This window comes from Gigantopelta aegis, chromosome 11 (assembly GCF_016097555.1).
Source record: "Gigantopelta aegis isolate Gae_Host chromosome 11, Gae_host_genome, whole genome shotgun sequence".
NCBI lineage: Eukaryota > Metazoa > Mollusca > Gastropoda > Neomphalida > Peltospiridae > Gigantopelta > Gigantopelta aegis.
Genome location: NC_054709.1, coordinates 29,593,129 through 29,608,613, shown reverse-complemented (window position 1 = coordinate 29,608,613; position 15,485 = coordinate 29,593,129). Strand labels below are relative to the sequence as shown.

The 15,485-nt window shown below is 38.8% G+C and overlaps 1 protein-coding gene across 1 annotated transcript in view; it reads left to right on the top strand.

Annotated features, from left to right (window-relative positions):
• The first annotated feature begins 5,286 nt into the window (after nt 1-5,286).
• Nucleotides 5,287-15,485, top strand: part of LOC121385130 (thyroglobulin-like) — a 16,641-nt gene continuing 6,442 nt past the window's right edge. Inside the window, exons 1-2 of the mRNA XM_041515667.1 lie at nt 5,287-5,350; nt 7,284-7,362. Of these exons, the coding sequence (XP_041371601.1) occupies nt 5,287-5,350; nt 7,284-7,362 (143 nt within the window). The remainder of the gene's footprint in view (nt 5,351-7,283; nt 7,363-15,485) is intronic.

Below are 15,485 nucleotides of genomic sequence, written 5' to 3'. Positions count from 1 at the left end.
ATCATACGGTGATTACCACAATCGTTCTAGATGTGAGGCAATAAACCCACATGTATCATACGGTGATTACCACAATCGTTCTAGATGTGAGGCAATAAACCCACATGTATCATACGGTGATTACCACAATCGTTCTAGATGTGAGGAAATAACCCACACATGTATCGTTCTAGATACAATAAACCCACATGGTACGGTGATTACCACAATCGTTCTAGATGTGAGGCAATAAACCCACATGTATATACAGGTCATACGGTGATTACCACAATCGTTCTAGATGTGAGGCAATAAACCCACATGTATCAACCCACATGTATCATACGGTGAGGCAATAAACCCACAATCGTTCTAGATGTGAGATGTGAATAAACCCACATGTATCATACAGGTGATTACCACAATCGTTCTAGATGTGAGGAAATAAACCCACATGTATCATACGGTGATTACCACAATCGTTCTAGATGTGAGGCAATAAACCCACATGTATCATACAGGTGATTACCACAATCGTTCTAGATGTGAGGCAATAAACCCACATGTATCATACGGTGATTACCACAATCGTTCTAGATGTGAGGCAATAAACCCACATGTATCATACGGTGATTACCACAATCGTTCTAGATGTGAGGCAATAAACCCACATGTATCATGTGGAATAAACCCACATGTATCATACGGTGATTACCACAATCGTTCTAGATGTGAGGCAATAAACCCACATGTATCATACGGTGATTACCACAATCGTTCTAGATTACCCACATGTATCATACGTTCTAGATCGTTCTAGATGTGAGGCAATAAACCCACATGTATATCATACATCGGTGATTACCCACAATCGTTCTAGATGTGAGGCAATAAACCCACATGTATCATACAGGTGATTACCACAATCGTTCTAGATGTGAGGCAATAAACCCACATGTATCATACGGTGATTACCACAATCGTTCTAGATGTGAGGCAATAAACCCACATGTATCATACGGTGATTACCACAATCGTTCTAGATGTGAGGAAATAAACCCACATGTATCATACGGTGATTACCACAATCGTTCTAGATGTGAGCAATAAACCCACATGTATCATACGGTGATTAAACAATCGTTCCACATGTATCACATGTATCATACGGTGATTACCACAATCGTTCTAGATGTGAGGAAATAAATACACGGAGATTTGCCCTTCTCACCTGTAAAGACAATTACAAATCAGTGTCACTGGTACACGGAGATTTGCCCTTCTCACCTGTAAAGACAATTACAAATCAGTGTCACTGGTACACGGAGATTTGCCCTTCTCACCTGTAAAGACAATTACAAACCAGTGTCACTGGTACACGGAGATTTGCCCTTCTCACCTGTAAAGACAATTACAAACCAGTGTCACTGGTACACGGAGATTTGCCCTTCTCACCTGTAAAGACAATTACAAATCAGTGTCACTGGTACACGGAGATTTGCCCTTCTCACCTGTAAAGACAATTACAAATCAGTGTCACTGATACACGGAGATTTGCCCTTCTCACCTGTAAAGACAATTACAAACCAGTGTAATGGAGACAAAGATTTGCCCTTCTCACCTGTAAAGACAATTACAAACCAGTGTCACTGGCAGACGGAGATTTGCCCTTCTCACCTGTAAAGGATTACAAACCAGTGTTTTTTTTTTTATTTGCCCTTCTCACCTGTAAAGACAATTACAAATCAGTGTGACTGGCAGACGGAGATTTGCCCTTCTCACCTGTAAAGACAATTAGGGCACCGTTCCACAAAACCTATCTTATCGTGAAGCCTTCTCACCTGTAAAGACAATTACACATCCAGGTGTCACTGGTAAATCGGAGGATTTGCCCTTCTCACCTGTAAAGACAATTACAAATCAGTCTCACTCGGTTACACGGAGATTTGCCCTTCTCAACTGTAAAGACAATTACAAACCAGTGTCACTGGTACACGGAGATTTGCCCTTCTCACCTGTAAAGACAATTACAAATCAGTCTCACTGGTACACGGAGATTTGCCCTTCTCACCTGTAAAGACAATTACAAACCAGTGTCACTGGTACACGGAGATTTGCCCTTCTCACCTGTAAAGACAATTACAAATCAGTGTCACTGGCAGACGGAGATTTGCCCTTCTCACCTGTAAAGACAATTACAAACCAGTGTCACTGGTACACGGAGATTTGCCCTTCTCACCTGTAAACATTATTACAAATCAGTGTCACTGGCAGACGGAGATTTGCCCTTCTCACCTGTAAAGACAATTACAAATCAGTGTCACTGGCAGACGGAGATTTGCCCTTCTCACCTGTAAAGACAATTACAAATCAGTGTCACTGGTACACGGAGATTTGCCCTTCTCACCTGTAAAGACAATTACAAATCAGTGTCACTGGTACACGGAGATTTGCCTTTCTCACCTGGAAAGTCAATTAAAAATTAGTGTCATTGTTACACGGAGATTTGCCCTTCTCAAATGTAAACACAATTACAAATCAGTGTCACTGTTACATGGAGATTTGCCTTCTCACATGTATACGGAGATTGTCCCTTCTCACCTGTAGACAATTACAAGTCAGTGTCACTGGTACACGGAGATTTGCCTTTCTCACCTGTAAAGATAATTACAAATCAGCGTCTCTGGTACACGGCCCTTCTCAAATGTAAAGACAATTAGAAATCAGTGTCACTCGTACACGGAGATTGGCCATTTTCACCTATAAAGACAATTACAAATCAGTGTCACTGATACTCGGAGAGTTGCCATTTTCGCCTGTCAAGAAAAATACAAATTGACGTAATGACCAAAGTAACCCTTATATTGTTGCTGTTGTTTGTTTGTGTCTTTGATTGCCTTCCGCTTATGGGTTTTTTCGTCTGTCTGTTTTTTTGCTGAGGCCGTGACCCCGCCGGGGGACCAACCAGCAAAGACGCGGCCTTCTACTTCCTCTTCGGGTGACTGGAGAGCGGCAGCCCGGAAGATCAAAGGCCAGTACTCTAAGTACTTGGTGGGAGATGTCACGGACCCCGACAGACTGCCAGGCGGGGTCTACGAGGAAAACTTCAAGACGTTTCCCAATGGCCACCAGGTCGCCATCCACACGGGGAGTGGAAGCTATTGTAGTGACGTCGCGCCGGGATGATCTTTACCGACAGGGATTCCTCAGCCATGACGTGGATAACAACACCATCCACAGAATCATGAAGATCGTCACCGGCGTCCAGTACCCGCAGGTGGTCCACTGCCTTAGCACCCACAGCTACAGGAGACTGGTGCCTCACTTTGAGGAGAGGAACATCATCACCTCCCCGTAGATGATGTGCACCCAAACGGCCTTAACGAGGCCACTCGCGTGGACATATCGATCGGACTTTAAACTTTTAGATCTGCGTTCAAAATTTTATGTCGAAATTACTTCTTTTTTAAAAATATTATTAAATAGTCCGATCCTCTCTTCTTTCTCTTATTTAATTTTGGACTGTCCTTCTAAAATGCTCCAAATTATATAAATATTCGACCGAGCAGTCAATTCTTTTTTTTATTTTTGGCTTGTAACCTTTTTGTTTCATCTATTAACTTCTTTACTAATTGCTATTTTCAAAATTCTGCCCAGTTTCAACCCCCCCCCCCCCCCCCACACCCCTCCATCCCGAGTCAGGTCACCGATCTTATCGGAGGTCGGACTCGGGATGGGCGTGTTCGAAACCCTAGTGGTATATGGGCACGTTAAACTAGTTATCATCTCATCATCATCTAATAACCCTGTAGGGACGGGACGTAGCTCAGTGTTCCCTTGATGTGTGGTCGGTCTGGGATCGATCCCCGTCGGTGGGCCCATTGGGCTATATCCAGCCAGTGCTGGACTGGACCACGACCGTGGTATGTACTATCCTGTATGTGGGATAGTGTAGGATCCCTTACTGCTAATAAAGAAAAGAGTAGCCCATGAAGTGGCGACAGCGGGTTTCCTCAATCAATATCTGTGTGGTCCTTAACCATATGTCCGTATAACCGTAAATAAAATGTGTTGAGTAAATAAAACATTTCCTTCCTCGTAAAATAAAGATTAATTGAATACAAATATTTATTTTTAGTATTTTGTTTTAGTCATAGGGAAAGAAAGACATATTTGTCTCGAAGAAAGGAATGTTTGTTAAGAAGAAAGGCATATGCGTTAAGGAGAATGTTTGTTAAGGGAAGAAAGGAATGTGTGTGTCTCCAACATGTACCACCACCGTACATTCTTTTCTGTAAATCACTTTCTTCAACTCTCCTCTCTCCACATCACCTTCTTCACTCATTTGTACTCCTACACCAGTAAAACTGGGCCCAGGCAGCTTTGCCACGAAAAAGAACAAACTAAAAACTTTCCAAACGGGAGCCGAAGTGAAACACGTCCAGCTTCCACAATCCCAAACCGGAAGTCCATACTCTACCATATGAGATACGAACGACGTACCTTTCACGCTCGAGTCGACTACACTAACGACTGAGCTACCGATATATATATATATATATATATATATATATATATGTGTATATATATATATATATATATATATATATATATATATATATATATATATGTGTGTGTGTGTGTGTGTGTGTGTGCGCGCGCGCGCGCGCTTGCGGGATGAAGCGACGAAATAGGTCAGTTCATAATAATCTTGTGAATGCGCTATCAGATAGCGTAGAACGAGAATTCCTTTTTTCACCTATTTAAATCATTTCGTCTTTCTGTCAGACTTTGAGAACGTAACTTCTAGAAGTTCCGTAGAGTATTTTATTTAGACTGACAACACAAGATACCATCACTTGCCGGATGTAAACAGTGATAACCATTCATCATTCAGCGCGCTAAAATTAAATACACTACCTCGCGTCGGGCAGAGTCCTTAGAAGTGGTAGGTTTTATTTAACGACACCACTAGAGCATCTCGATTTATTAATCATCGGCTACTGGATGTGAAACACACTTCTGACAGTTTTAGAGAGGAAACCCGCTGCACTTTCCCATTAGTAGCAATTAGGGATCCTACACCATCCCTGTCAAGGCTAGGCGATGAGTCACACACCAAGTACGTCACGGCTATGACTTACACCAAGGTCGCACACCTGCCCAGGTATACCAGTCACTGCCCTCCAAGTCGGTCAGTGCTAAACAAATCGGTCAGACCCGGTCCAAGGACGTCAGTACCAACCTAAGTCGGTCAGGGACACGGGCGGGGTGTTATCCTCCTCACGGTCACACACCTAAACACCTATGCCAAGGTCAGACTATGACTCACACCAAAGGCAGACACCTGCCAAGGTCACGGTCACGGAAAGTAGGTCATGGCTCTATATAGGCCCTAATACTACTCACACAATACAGGAAAAAACCCCGACAACACCCACTTTCAGTAATATTCTGGCTTAATGCATTGTGCTCTGGTTATGCAGTTAAACTGTTAGACATCCAAATGTGATCTAGTCGCAAAGTTGAAATGAAGACTGTGTCAGAATTACCAATTGTTTGGCATCCAACAGCTGAATATTAATTAATCAATGCGATCTAGCTGCACCGTTAATTTAAAGAATATGATGTGCTAAAGAATGTGAGTCAGAATTATTAACTATTTTACATCCAGTAGCCGGGGATTATCATTATTCTTCTCTAGAAATGTGCCTATAGAATATGATGTGCTGCCAAATTAAAAAGAAAAATATAGCGTGTATTCCCTGAAAATAATGTTTCAGAACCATTTGACAATGATCGATCTGCTCTAGTGTTGTCCTCAAACGTTAATAACATTAAATCACGGGTCGACCCCAATATTAACAAATTAGATAAACTGTCTGTTGTCCTTTGTGAAGACTGTTCGGTTACAGTTTTTCTGGAAGTAGAGAAGAAGAATTTTTTTTTTAATTTGGCTCATTTCCCACTTTTGGGTCCCGCTCTCAGTCCCGGGGGGGGGGGGGGGAGAGAGAGAGAGAGAGAGAGAGAGAGAGAGAGAGAGAGAGAGAGAGAGAGAGAGAGAGAATGAGAATGACCAAATTCACAAACGTGTTTCTCCATGTCATAATGCCATTCCCACACAATTTGGTTTGAAATGGTAAAGTAGTTTTGGAGAAGGGGTCAAAACGTGTACAGGTTACTGACGACGCACGACGGAGGACGAAAACGAATCGCAGTAGGCCTAACAATTACGTATCCACGGACCCCACATTTAGGTGTAGCGATCATACCACTACTACAGCCAGTGGGTGGACTGTAGGAGACAAATATAGTTCTACTGAAAAATGGGGGCCTCATTTGTATTTATTTTATGGTGCATATAATAGACCCTTGCTACTAATAGAAATATGTAGCGGTTTTCCGTTCTTAAGTATGTCAGATTTACCAAATGTTTGACGTCCAGTAGCCAATGATTATTAAATCAATGTGTTTATTTATTTTATTTATTTATTTATTTATTTATTTTGGTACTACTACACTGCAGCCCCGTCTGTCGGTTCACTTGGGTTAGTAGACTAAAGAGATATTTATATCCAGACATAAGTGATTTATTTCCTCGTTTTGTTTGCAGAAACTGCTCGGATTAGTAGTCTAAAGCAATCTACAGTCTACACCAGTAGATCTAACAGCATTGCGTGGACTCCCATGACCAGGTGACATTTCATCTATTAATAACAATTTAAATATCGACCAAATACACTTCGCCTTTTATAGCGTTATTCGGGAGCAAAATAAAATCTAAAAATATCGGGCGGGACTATTTATGCAATAGGCGAACATGTTGGTTTATTTCAACATTGAAAAAACAGGGCGAAAAGTGCAGTAATAAACTCTGGATTGTATACTAGTATAAACAGATTTTATGGCTATACTATCACGTTTTCTTCCGTCTTGAAACAATTTTTATATAACATTTTATATTGTAATTAGTTTCCGGCATACTTCGTAATTCACCCGAATCATTTCATATACCCTCGGCATAATCCCGAATGTTTTCAAATTCTTTTCAAATCACTGGCATGATTTTGCAAGTAAGGTTTAGATTGATCGAATGAAAGGTCAACTGGACAAGAGCTCCAACGGGCTGCTGTTAGATCCACATGTAATAGTGGAGCTAATTTTAATTAGATTGAGTCTAAAGAAACAATTGTGACAGTAAGTTTGCAGAATAACGCATACATAATTTTTGTCAAAAAAATAAGTAAACCTCTTACGCAATATACCAGAATACCTAGAGTGTTACTGTTTCGTTTTCTGTGCAGAACCTGCTTCGACGAAGTTCTCAAAATATGGTGACAACGCAGGCTTCGACGAGGTTAAAAAGTTTCATTGCCCCAGATAGTATTTAAAACTAAATAAACATGACAGTACAGCCTTCACACATCGTTAAACAGGTGTGAATGTATCTCCGAGATAGTATTTAAAACTAAATATAATTATATGACAGTACAGCCTTCACATAGCGTTAAACAGTGATCAATGACTCTCAGCCTCTATTTGATCCCCTGCTGAGAAACAATTAGCTTATAGGTATTGGTTGAAAGATTTTCAAAACAAATTAACAATTTAATTTAAAAGAGAATCAGAAAAAATATACATATATAAAACTATAAGTTGACGCAGGTTGTGTACATTTATTCGCAAAATCTCTCATCGATGATTTTGTAAAACAAAATAATGTATAACTAATACCCACAAAACAGGTTATTTCACATTTTGATAGAGGACGTTGCATAGATTCCAAGACGATGTGTAATCCTACACTCGATTGAAATAAATCGAGGTCAAGGTAATCATTTGTAAACTCGTAAATAGAAAAACCTGAATGCAGACTATAAAAAGCACACCACACGTATACTTTTTTGGAAATGTAATAATTGTGGGATATTGGACGAGCTTCCATTTTGTATGGTGTTTGTGTCCCGAGTGAAATAGTCTTCAGTAGTTTCGAGCTAATGGGAGTGACAATGATAATTGAAAACCTGAATGCAGACTATAAAAGGCACAGCACACCGGCTCTATAAAGTTCAGTTCAGCATCTTTGAAATCAGTACTTTGAGAGTATTCCATATTATAGTTGTCACCAACATTTGATTTACCATACATTCCGTGGCTCATACCGGCCTCGGTGGTGTCGTGGTTAGGCCATCGGTTTACAGGCTGGTAGGTACTGGGTTCGGATCCCAGTCGAGGCATGGGATTTTTAATCGAGATACCGACTCCAAACCCTGAGTGAGTGCTCCGCAAAGCTCAATGGGTAGGTGTAAACCACTTGCACCGACCAGTGATCCATAACTGGTTCAACAAAGGCCACGGTTTGTGCTATTCTGCCTGTGGGAAGCGCAAATAAAAGATCCCTTGCTGCTATTCGGAAAGAGTAGCCCATGTAGTGGGACAGCGGGTTTCCTCTCCAAATATGTGTGATCCTTAACCATACGTCGTTAAATAAAACTTCTTTTTTTTCCGTGACTCATTTAGGGTAATCTTAGCGCTAAAATCGCTTCGAGGAACGGGGCCCTGGTCGGAGAAGCGAGGTCGAGGTAATCATTTGTAAACTTGTAAATAGAAAACCTGAATGCAGACTATCAAAAGCAGTCAAAGTAGTCAAAGGAAATAGTTGTATACTTAAGTTCGCAGGACAACGCATCGATGCGTTTTGTCAAACAAATCTCTGTCACAATAGACCAGTCACCTAGAAACTTACTTGTTCGTTTTCTTTCCAGAAACTGCTTCGACGAAGTTCTCAAAATAAGGTGTACGCACAGGCTTAGACGAGGTTTATAAAGATTAGTTGACCGAGATAGTATTTAAAACTAAATATAATTGTATGACAGTACAGCCTTCACATAGCGATAAACAGTGATATAATTATATGACAGTACAGCCTTCACATAGCGTTAAACAGTGATATAATTATATGACAGTACAGCCTTCACATAGCGATAAACAGTGACATAATTATATGACAGTACAGCCTTCACATAGCGTTAAACAGTGATATAATTGTATGACAGTACAGCCTTCACATAGCGATAAACAGTGATATAATTGTATGACAGTACAGCCTTCACATAGCGATAAACAGTGATATAATTGTACGACAGTACAGCCTTCACATAGCGATAAACAGTGATATAATTGTACGACAGTACAGCCTTCACATAGCGTTAAACAGTGATATAATTGTACGACAGTACAGCCTTCACATAGCGTTAAACAGTGATATAATTGTACGACAGTACAGCCTTCACATAGCGCTAAACAGTGATATAATTATACGACAGTACAGCCTTCACATAGCGCTAAACAGTGATATAATTATACGACAGTACAGCCTTCACCGCTAAACAGTGATATAATTATACGACAGTACAGCCTTCACATAGCGTTAAACAGTGATATAATTATACGACAGTACAGCCTTCACCGCTAAACAGTGATATAATTATACGACAGTACAGCCTTCACCGCTAAACAGTGATATAATTATACGACAGTACAGCCTTCACATAGCGCTAAACAGTGATATAATTATACGACAGTACAGCCTTCACATAGCGTTAAACAGTGATATAATTATACGACAGTACAGCCTTCACATAGCGATAAACAGTGATATAATTGTATGACAGTACAGCCTTCACATAGCGTTAAACAGTGGTCAATGACTCTCAGCCTCTATTTGATCCCCTGCTGAGAAACAAGTAGTTTACAGGTTTTGGTTGAAAGAGGTTCAAAACAAATTAAAAATTTAATTTAAAAGAGAATCAGAGAAAAAATCCAGTTTACTCCAGTTAGTCGTAAGATGACGCAGGTTGTGTACATTTATTCGCAAAATCTCTCATCGATGACTTTGTAAAACAAAATAATGTCTAACTAATACCCACAAAACAGGTTATTTCACATTTTGATAGAGGACGTTGCATAGATTCCAATTACGAACATTTACCGTTGTTCCAAGATAATGTCTAATCCTACAATTGATTGAAACCGATATTCACTAATCAATGAGAGGCATCATAAGTCATGTCGCAGTAAGAATTGAAACAAATCGATATTCACTAATCAATGAGAGGCATCATAAGTCATGTAGCAGTAAGAAATGAAACAAATCGATATTCACTCATCAATGAGAGGCATCATAAGTCGTGCTGCAGTAACATATGAAACAAATCGATATTCACTCATCAATGAGAGGCATCATAAGTCGTGCTGCAGTAAGAAATGAAACAAATCGATATTCACTAATCAATGAGAGGCATCATAAGTCATGCTGCAGTAAGAAATGAAACAAATTAATATTCACTAATCAATGAGAGGCATCATAAGTCATGCTGCAGTAAGATGTGAAACAAATCGATATTCACTCATCAATGAGAGGCATCATAAGTCACGCTGCAGTAAGATATGAAACAAATCGATATCCACTCATCAATGAGAGGCATCAAAAGTCATGCTGCAGTAAGAAATGAAACAAATCGATATTAACTCATCAGTGAGAGGCATCATAAGTCACGCTGCAGTAAGAAATGAAACAAATCGATATTCACTCATCAATGAGAGGCATCATAAGTCACGCTGCAGTAAGAAATGAAACAAATCGATATTCACTCATCAATGAGAGGCATCATAAGTCGTGTCGCAGTAAGAAATGAAACAAATCGATATTCACTAATCAATGAGAGGCATCAAAAGTCATGCTGCAGTAAGAAATGAAACAAATCGATATTCACTAATCAATGAGAGGCATCATAAGTCGTGCTGCAGTAAGAAATAAACAAATCGATATTCATTAATCAATTAGAGGCATCATAAGTCATGCTGCAGTAAGAAATGAAACAAATCGATATTCACTAATCAGTGAGAGGCATCATAAGTCGTGCTGCAGTAAGAAATGAAACAAATCGATATTCACAAGTCAATGAGAGGCATCATAAGTCATGCTGCAGTAAGAAATGAAACAAATCGATATTCACTAATCAATGAGAGGCATCATAAGTCATGTAGCAGTAAGAATTGAAAGAAATCGATATTCACTAATCAATGAGAGGCATCATAAGTCAAAGCAATAAGAAATGAAACAAATCGATATTCACTAATCAATGAGAGGCATCATAAGCCATGCTGCAGTAAGAAATGAAACAAATTTATATTCACTAGTCAATGAGAGGCATCATAAGTCATGCTCTAGTCAATGAGACTAAGTCATGTTGCAATCAGAAATAAAATAACTGAAATGTAGCTCAATTTCAAACCTATGTGCACAGTGTTAGCTTTGGGGGTATAAGTCTGTCGGAATGAAAATACATGTGCACACAATGTCAATAATATGATACAAACAAGATATGGGAATGTTACAGTGTTTATCTTTTTGTCAGTATCTTCTGTTACATATAATAAAATATTATACACATGTTTTGTCATAAACTTTTGGGGATGTTACCGTACTTATCATTTCCGTGCAATAAACTTTATTCCATGTCGGTATCTTCTGTTCCACGTTATAAACTATTACATGATATAAACTGCTGGGGATGTTATCGTAGTTATCTTTTTCATTACATAATTTTTAGTTTTTTCAGTATTTTATATTGCATGTTATAAACTAGTGGGAATGTTACCATATTTATCTTTTGAATACAATAAGATTTATTATCATTCGGTATATTTTATTACATATTATAAACAAGTGGTGTTGTTACGAATGCCGGTCAGCTCGTCCCAAAAACAACTCGCCCCAGTGTTTGGACATGACCCCAAACTTTACTGTCCGTAAATAATTGTGACGAAATTGAAAATGGACGTCTACATCTTTGGCGTCATTTTATTTTTTAATGTTACAGTGGAACTCCGCTATTACGACCACTTATTTAATGGTTTTATATTGGGGAGATCCTATTATCGGAGAAATAATAATCCATTACAATGAACTGTCAAGTCTATGTTAACGCCGTGTGTGAGTTTGTTCCTTATTTCCTTAAAGGAATGGTCAGGCAAGGCTTTTTGGACTCAGACTGCAGTGCATATTCAACAATATTTAATGCACATTATTGCTTAAAATATTGGTATACTAACTGATATGAACTGACTAAACAGTGTGAGGCGAGCTGACCAATATTTAGGTCCAGTTGATTTTTGGGCGAGTTGACCTGCTCACAATGTTACTATAGGAACTGTTTTCTTTTCAATCCAATACACTTTGTTTTCTTTATTGTCCCCAAAAACATAAGCAAGGTCAAGGTTGGGGCCTTGAATCATTGCTGTACATGGTATTATTGTATATACATAAACGATATGTAATTAAAGCTATACACTCGTATATATTGTGTATACATATGCATGTGCGTGTATGGGAGGGAGAGAGAGAGAGAGAGAGAGAGAGAGAGAGAGAGAGAGAGAGAGAGAGAGAGAGAGAGAGAGAGAGATACAGACAGATAGACACGGACGTGTGGAGTAACAGGGATCAAGCCGAAGATAGACGAAAGGGAACACAAACGGCGCGAGCCGTATGCACACATACATAGTATTCAATATTAAGATGAAACATAGGTTTAACATGATACTGTAAAACGAGATATTAGCAATGCAAAAGCCTTACATAACTGAAGGGGAAATATTCTGGAGACTAGAAAAAAGAGTACTAGAAATAGAAACAAAGAGTGAGAGAAGGAAAAAAGAAACTTTCTTGAAAGATAAATAAGATAATGAGATCTTAAAAAGAAAAGAAATTATAGAAAGTCGAATACACTTTATTCTCTGTCAATATATTCTGTTGGATGTTACTCTCTTTATCTTTGGAATGTCTTACTATTTAGTCTCTGTTGATATCTTCTATTACATGTTATAAACTGGTGGCGATGTGACTATGATTATCTTTTCAATGCAATACTCTTTATTCTCTGTCGGTATTTTCTATTACATGTTATAAACTGGTGGCGATGTGACTATGCTTATCTTTTCAATGCAATACTCTTTATTCTCTGTTAGTATCTTTTATTTCATGCTATAAACTAGTGGGGATGTTACTATATTTATATTTTCAATGCAATAATATTTACTTTCTGTTGATATCCTCTATTACGTTATAAAACAGTCGGGATTTTACTATGTTTATCTTTTGAATTTTAATATTTTGTATTCTCTGTTGGTATTTGAATAGTTTACCTACTTAAACTTTGAATAAAGAAAGAAATGTTTTATTTAACGACGCACTCAACACATTGTATTTACGGTTATATGGCGTCAGACATATTGGTTAAGGACCACAAAGATTTTGAGAGGAAACCCGCTGTCGCCACTACATGGGCTACTCTTTCCGATTAGCAGCAAGGGATCTTTTATTTGTGCTTCCCACAGGCAGGATAGCACAAACCATGGCCTTTGTTGAACCAGTTATGGATCACTGGTCGGTGTAAGTGGTTTACACCTACCCATTGAGCCTTGCGGTGCGCTCACTCAGGGTTTGGAGTCGGTATTTGGATTAAAAATCCCATGCCTCGACTGGGATCCGAACCCAGTGCCTACCAGCCTGTAGACCGATGGCCTAACCACGACGCCACCGAGGCCGGTCTAAACTTTGAATAAAGAGTGCCACGTGTAACTATTATTTAGATCATTAAAATGTATTTTGTTTTGTGAGATTTGAAAGAAAAATGTTTTACTTAACGACACACTCAACACATTCAATTATGGTTATATGGTGTAGAACATATGGTTAAGGACCACACATATATTGAGAGAGGAAACCCGATGTCGCCACTTCATGGGCTGCTCTTTTTGATTAGCAGCATGGACTCCTTGATATGCACCATCCAACAGGCAGGATAGTACATACCACGGCCTTTGTTAGACCAGTTGTGTAGCACTGGTTGGAACGAGAAATAGCCCAAAGGGCCCACCGACGGGCGAGCACTGTACCACTGAGCTATGGGGGATTCGGAGTAATGACTGACTAATGTACGACAACAGACAGTAACATTAACAATAATAACAACAACAACAACAATAATTATAATAATAATAACAATAATAATAAATTTTAAAATATAATTTTAAAATAATACAGCTGTAGCTTGTAACAGTATAATGTTACATAAATACAATGAACAAGTAATAAAAAATAAATAAAATAATAACAACAATAACAATAATTATAATAATAATAACAAAATAATAATAAATAACATTTGCTTAAAAAAAAAATTATGACAATAATACATGTACACTATTGTAATGTACACATGAGATATCCAGAGAGAGGTCGGTCGGGAGGGAGAGAGAGAGAGAGAGAGAGAGAGAGAGAGAGAGAGAGAGAGAGAGAGAGACAGAGAGACAGAGATGGAAAGAGAGACAGAAAGAGAACAGACATAGACTGAGATATATAACTTTTTTTTTTAAATTATTATAATAGATTAACATTACTCTTTTTCTCCATTTCATTGCTTTACATATTTCTTCTTATTGACTGGAAACTATTGCCACTATCACAATCAATAAGACAGCTGGTTAGGTAGGTCTCTTAGAATGTTTCAGGTGGGGGTGGGTGGATACTTTAATTCCTTTATAGTATATTATTTGTTTAATTATATTAAAATTATAAAGATATCTTCTGACTGTGACGCTGTTGAAATATGTTTTCGCCGAAGTGAGTGAGTTTAACAAGTAAAATTACATGTGAACATAGAAAATACTACACGAGTGGCCGTTGGATACCATTTATCTTACAGCGAGGTGTTTAGAAAAACGTTCATAACCGTATGAGACAGAGGACGGGGAGGGGCGGGGGGGGGGGCAGGGGGGGCAACAACTGCTGCCGCCTAGTGCTGGAGCAAACCTGACATTTGGGCAAAAATAATACAGATATTCGGGCAAAATGTGCTAATCCAAGACCTTTTTTACCACGTATTGCCATCATTCTACCGTCAAAAGTAATTCTTATACATGTAAACGTTCGTAGTGATCAATTTGCAAACCTATATACTTGCTTGGTAATAATGCTGATATGAATAAGTCTTGTTATCCAAATTCGTGCATTTCCTTTTAATTTGGGCAAAAAGCCAGCCTGCGTCCCCCCCCCCCCCCCCCCCCTACGAAAATGGCAGCTTGTACGCCCATGACGGAGTTTGAGACATTCTTAATACGATACCAAAGCAGCTAACAAAAAAAAGAGATGCAAATACCTTACATAGTTATTTGTTACCAAAAGTAAAATCGAATATATTTTGAGGAACTTGATGACATGTTAACTTAAGATGTGTATGTACTTTGTTTAAAAGTTTGACTGCTAGCGTAATTTTGTTTAATTATGAAACAGAGATCCAAAAGGTATCGTCCCTGGACCTGTTTCGGTGAGGGACCTGTTTCGGTGGTTGTGTCGTTTGTTCGCAATAGTACGTACATTTGAAGATTTATGATGTCATTGACTTTTGCATGGAGAAAGTATCAGATGTCAGTCACATTGACAG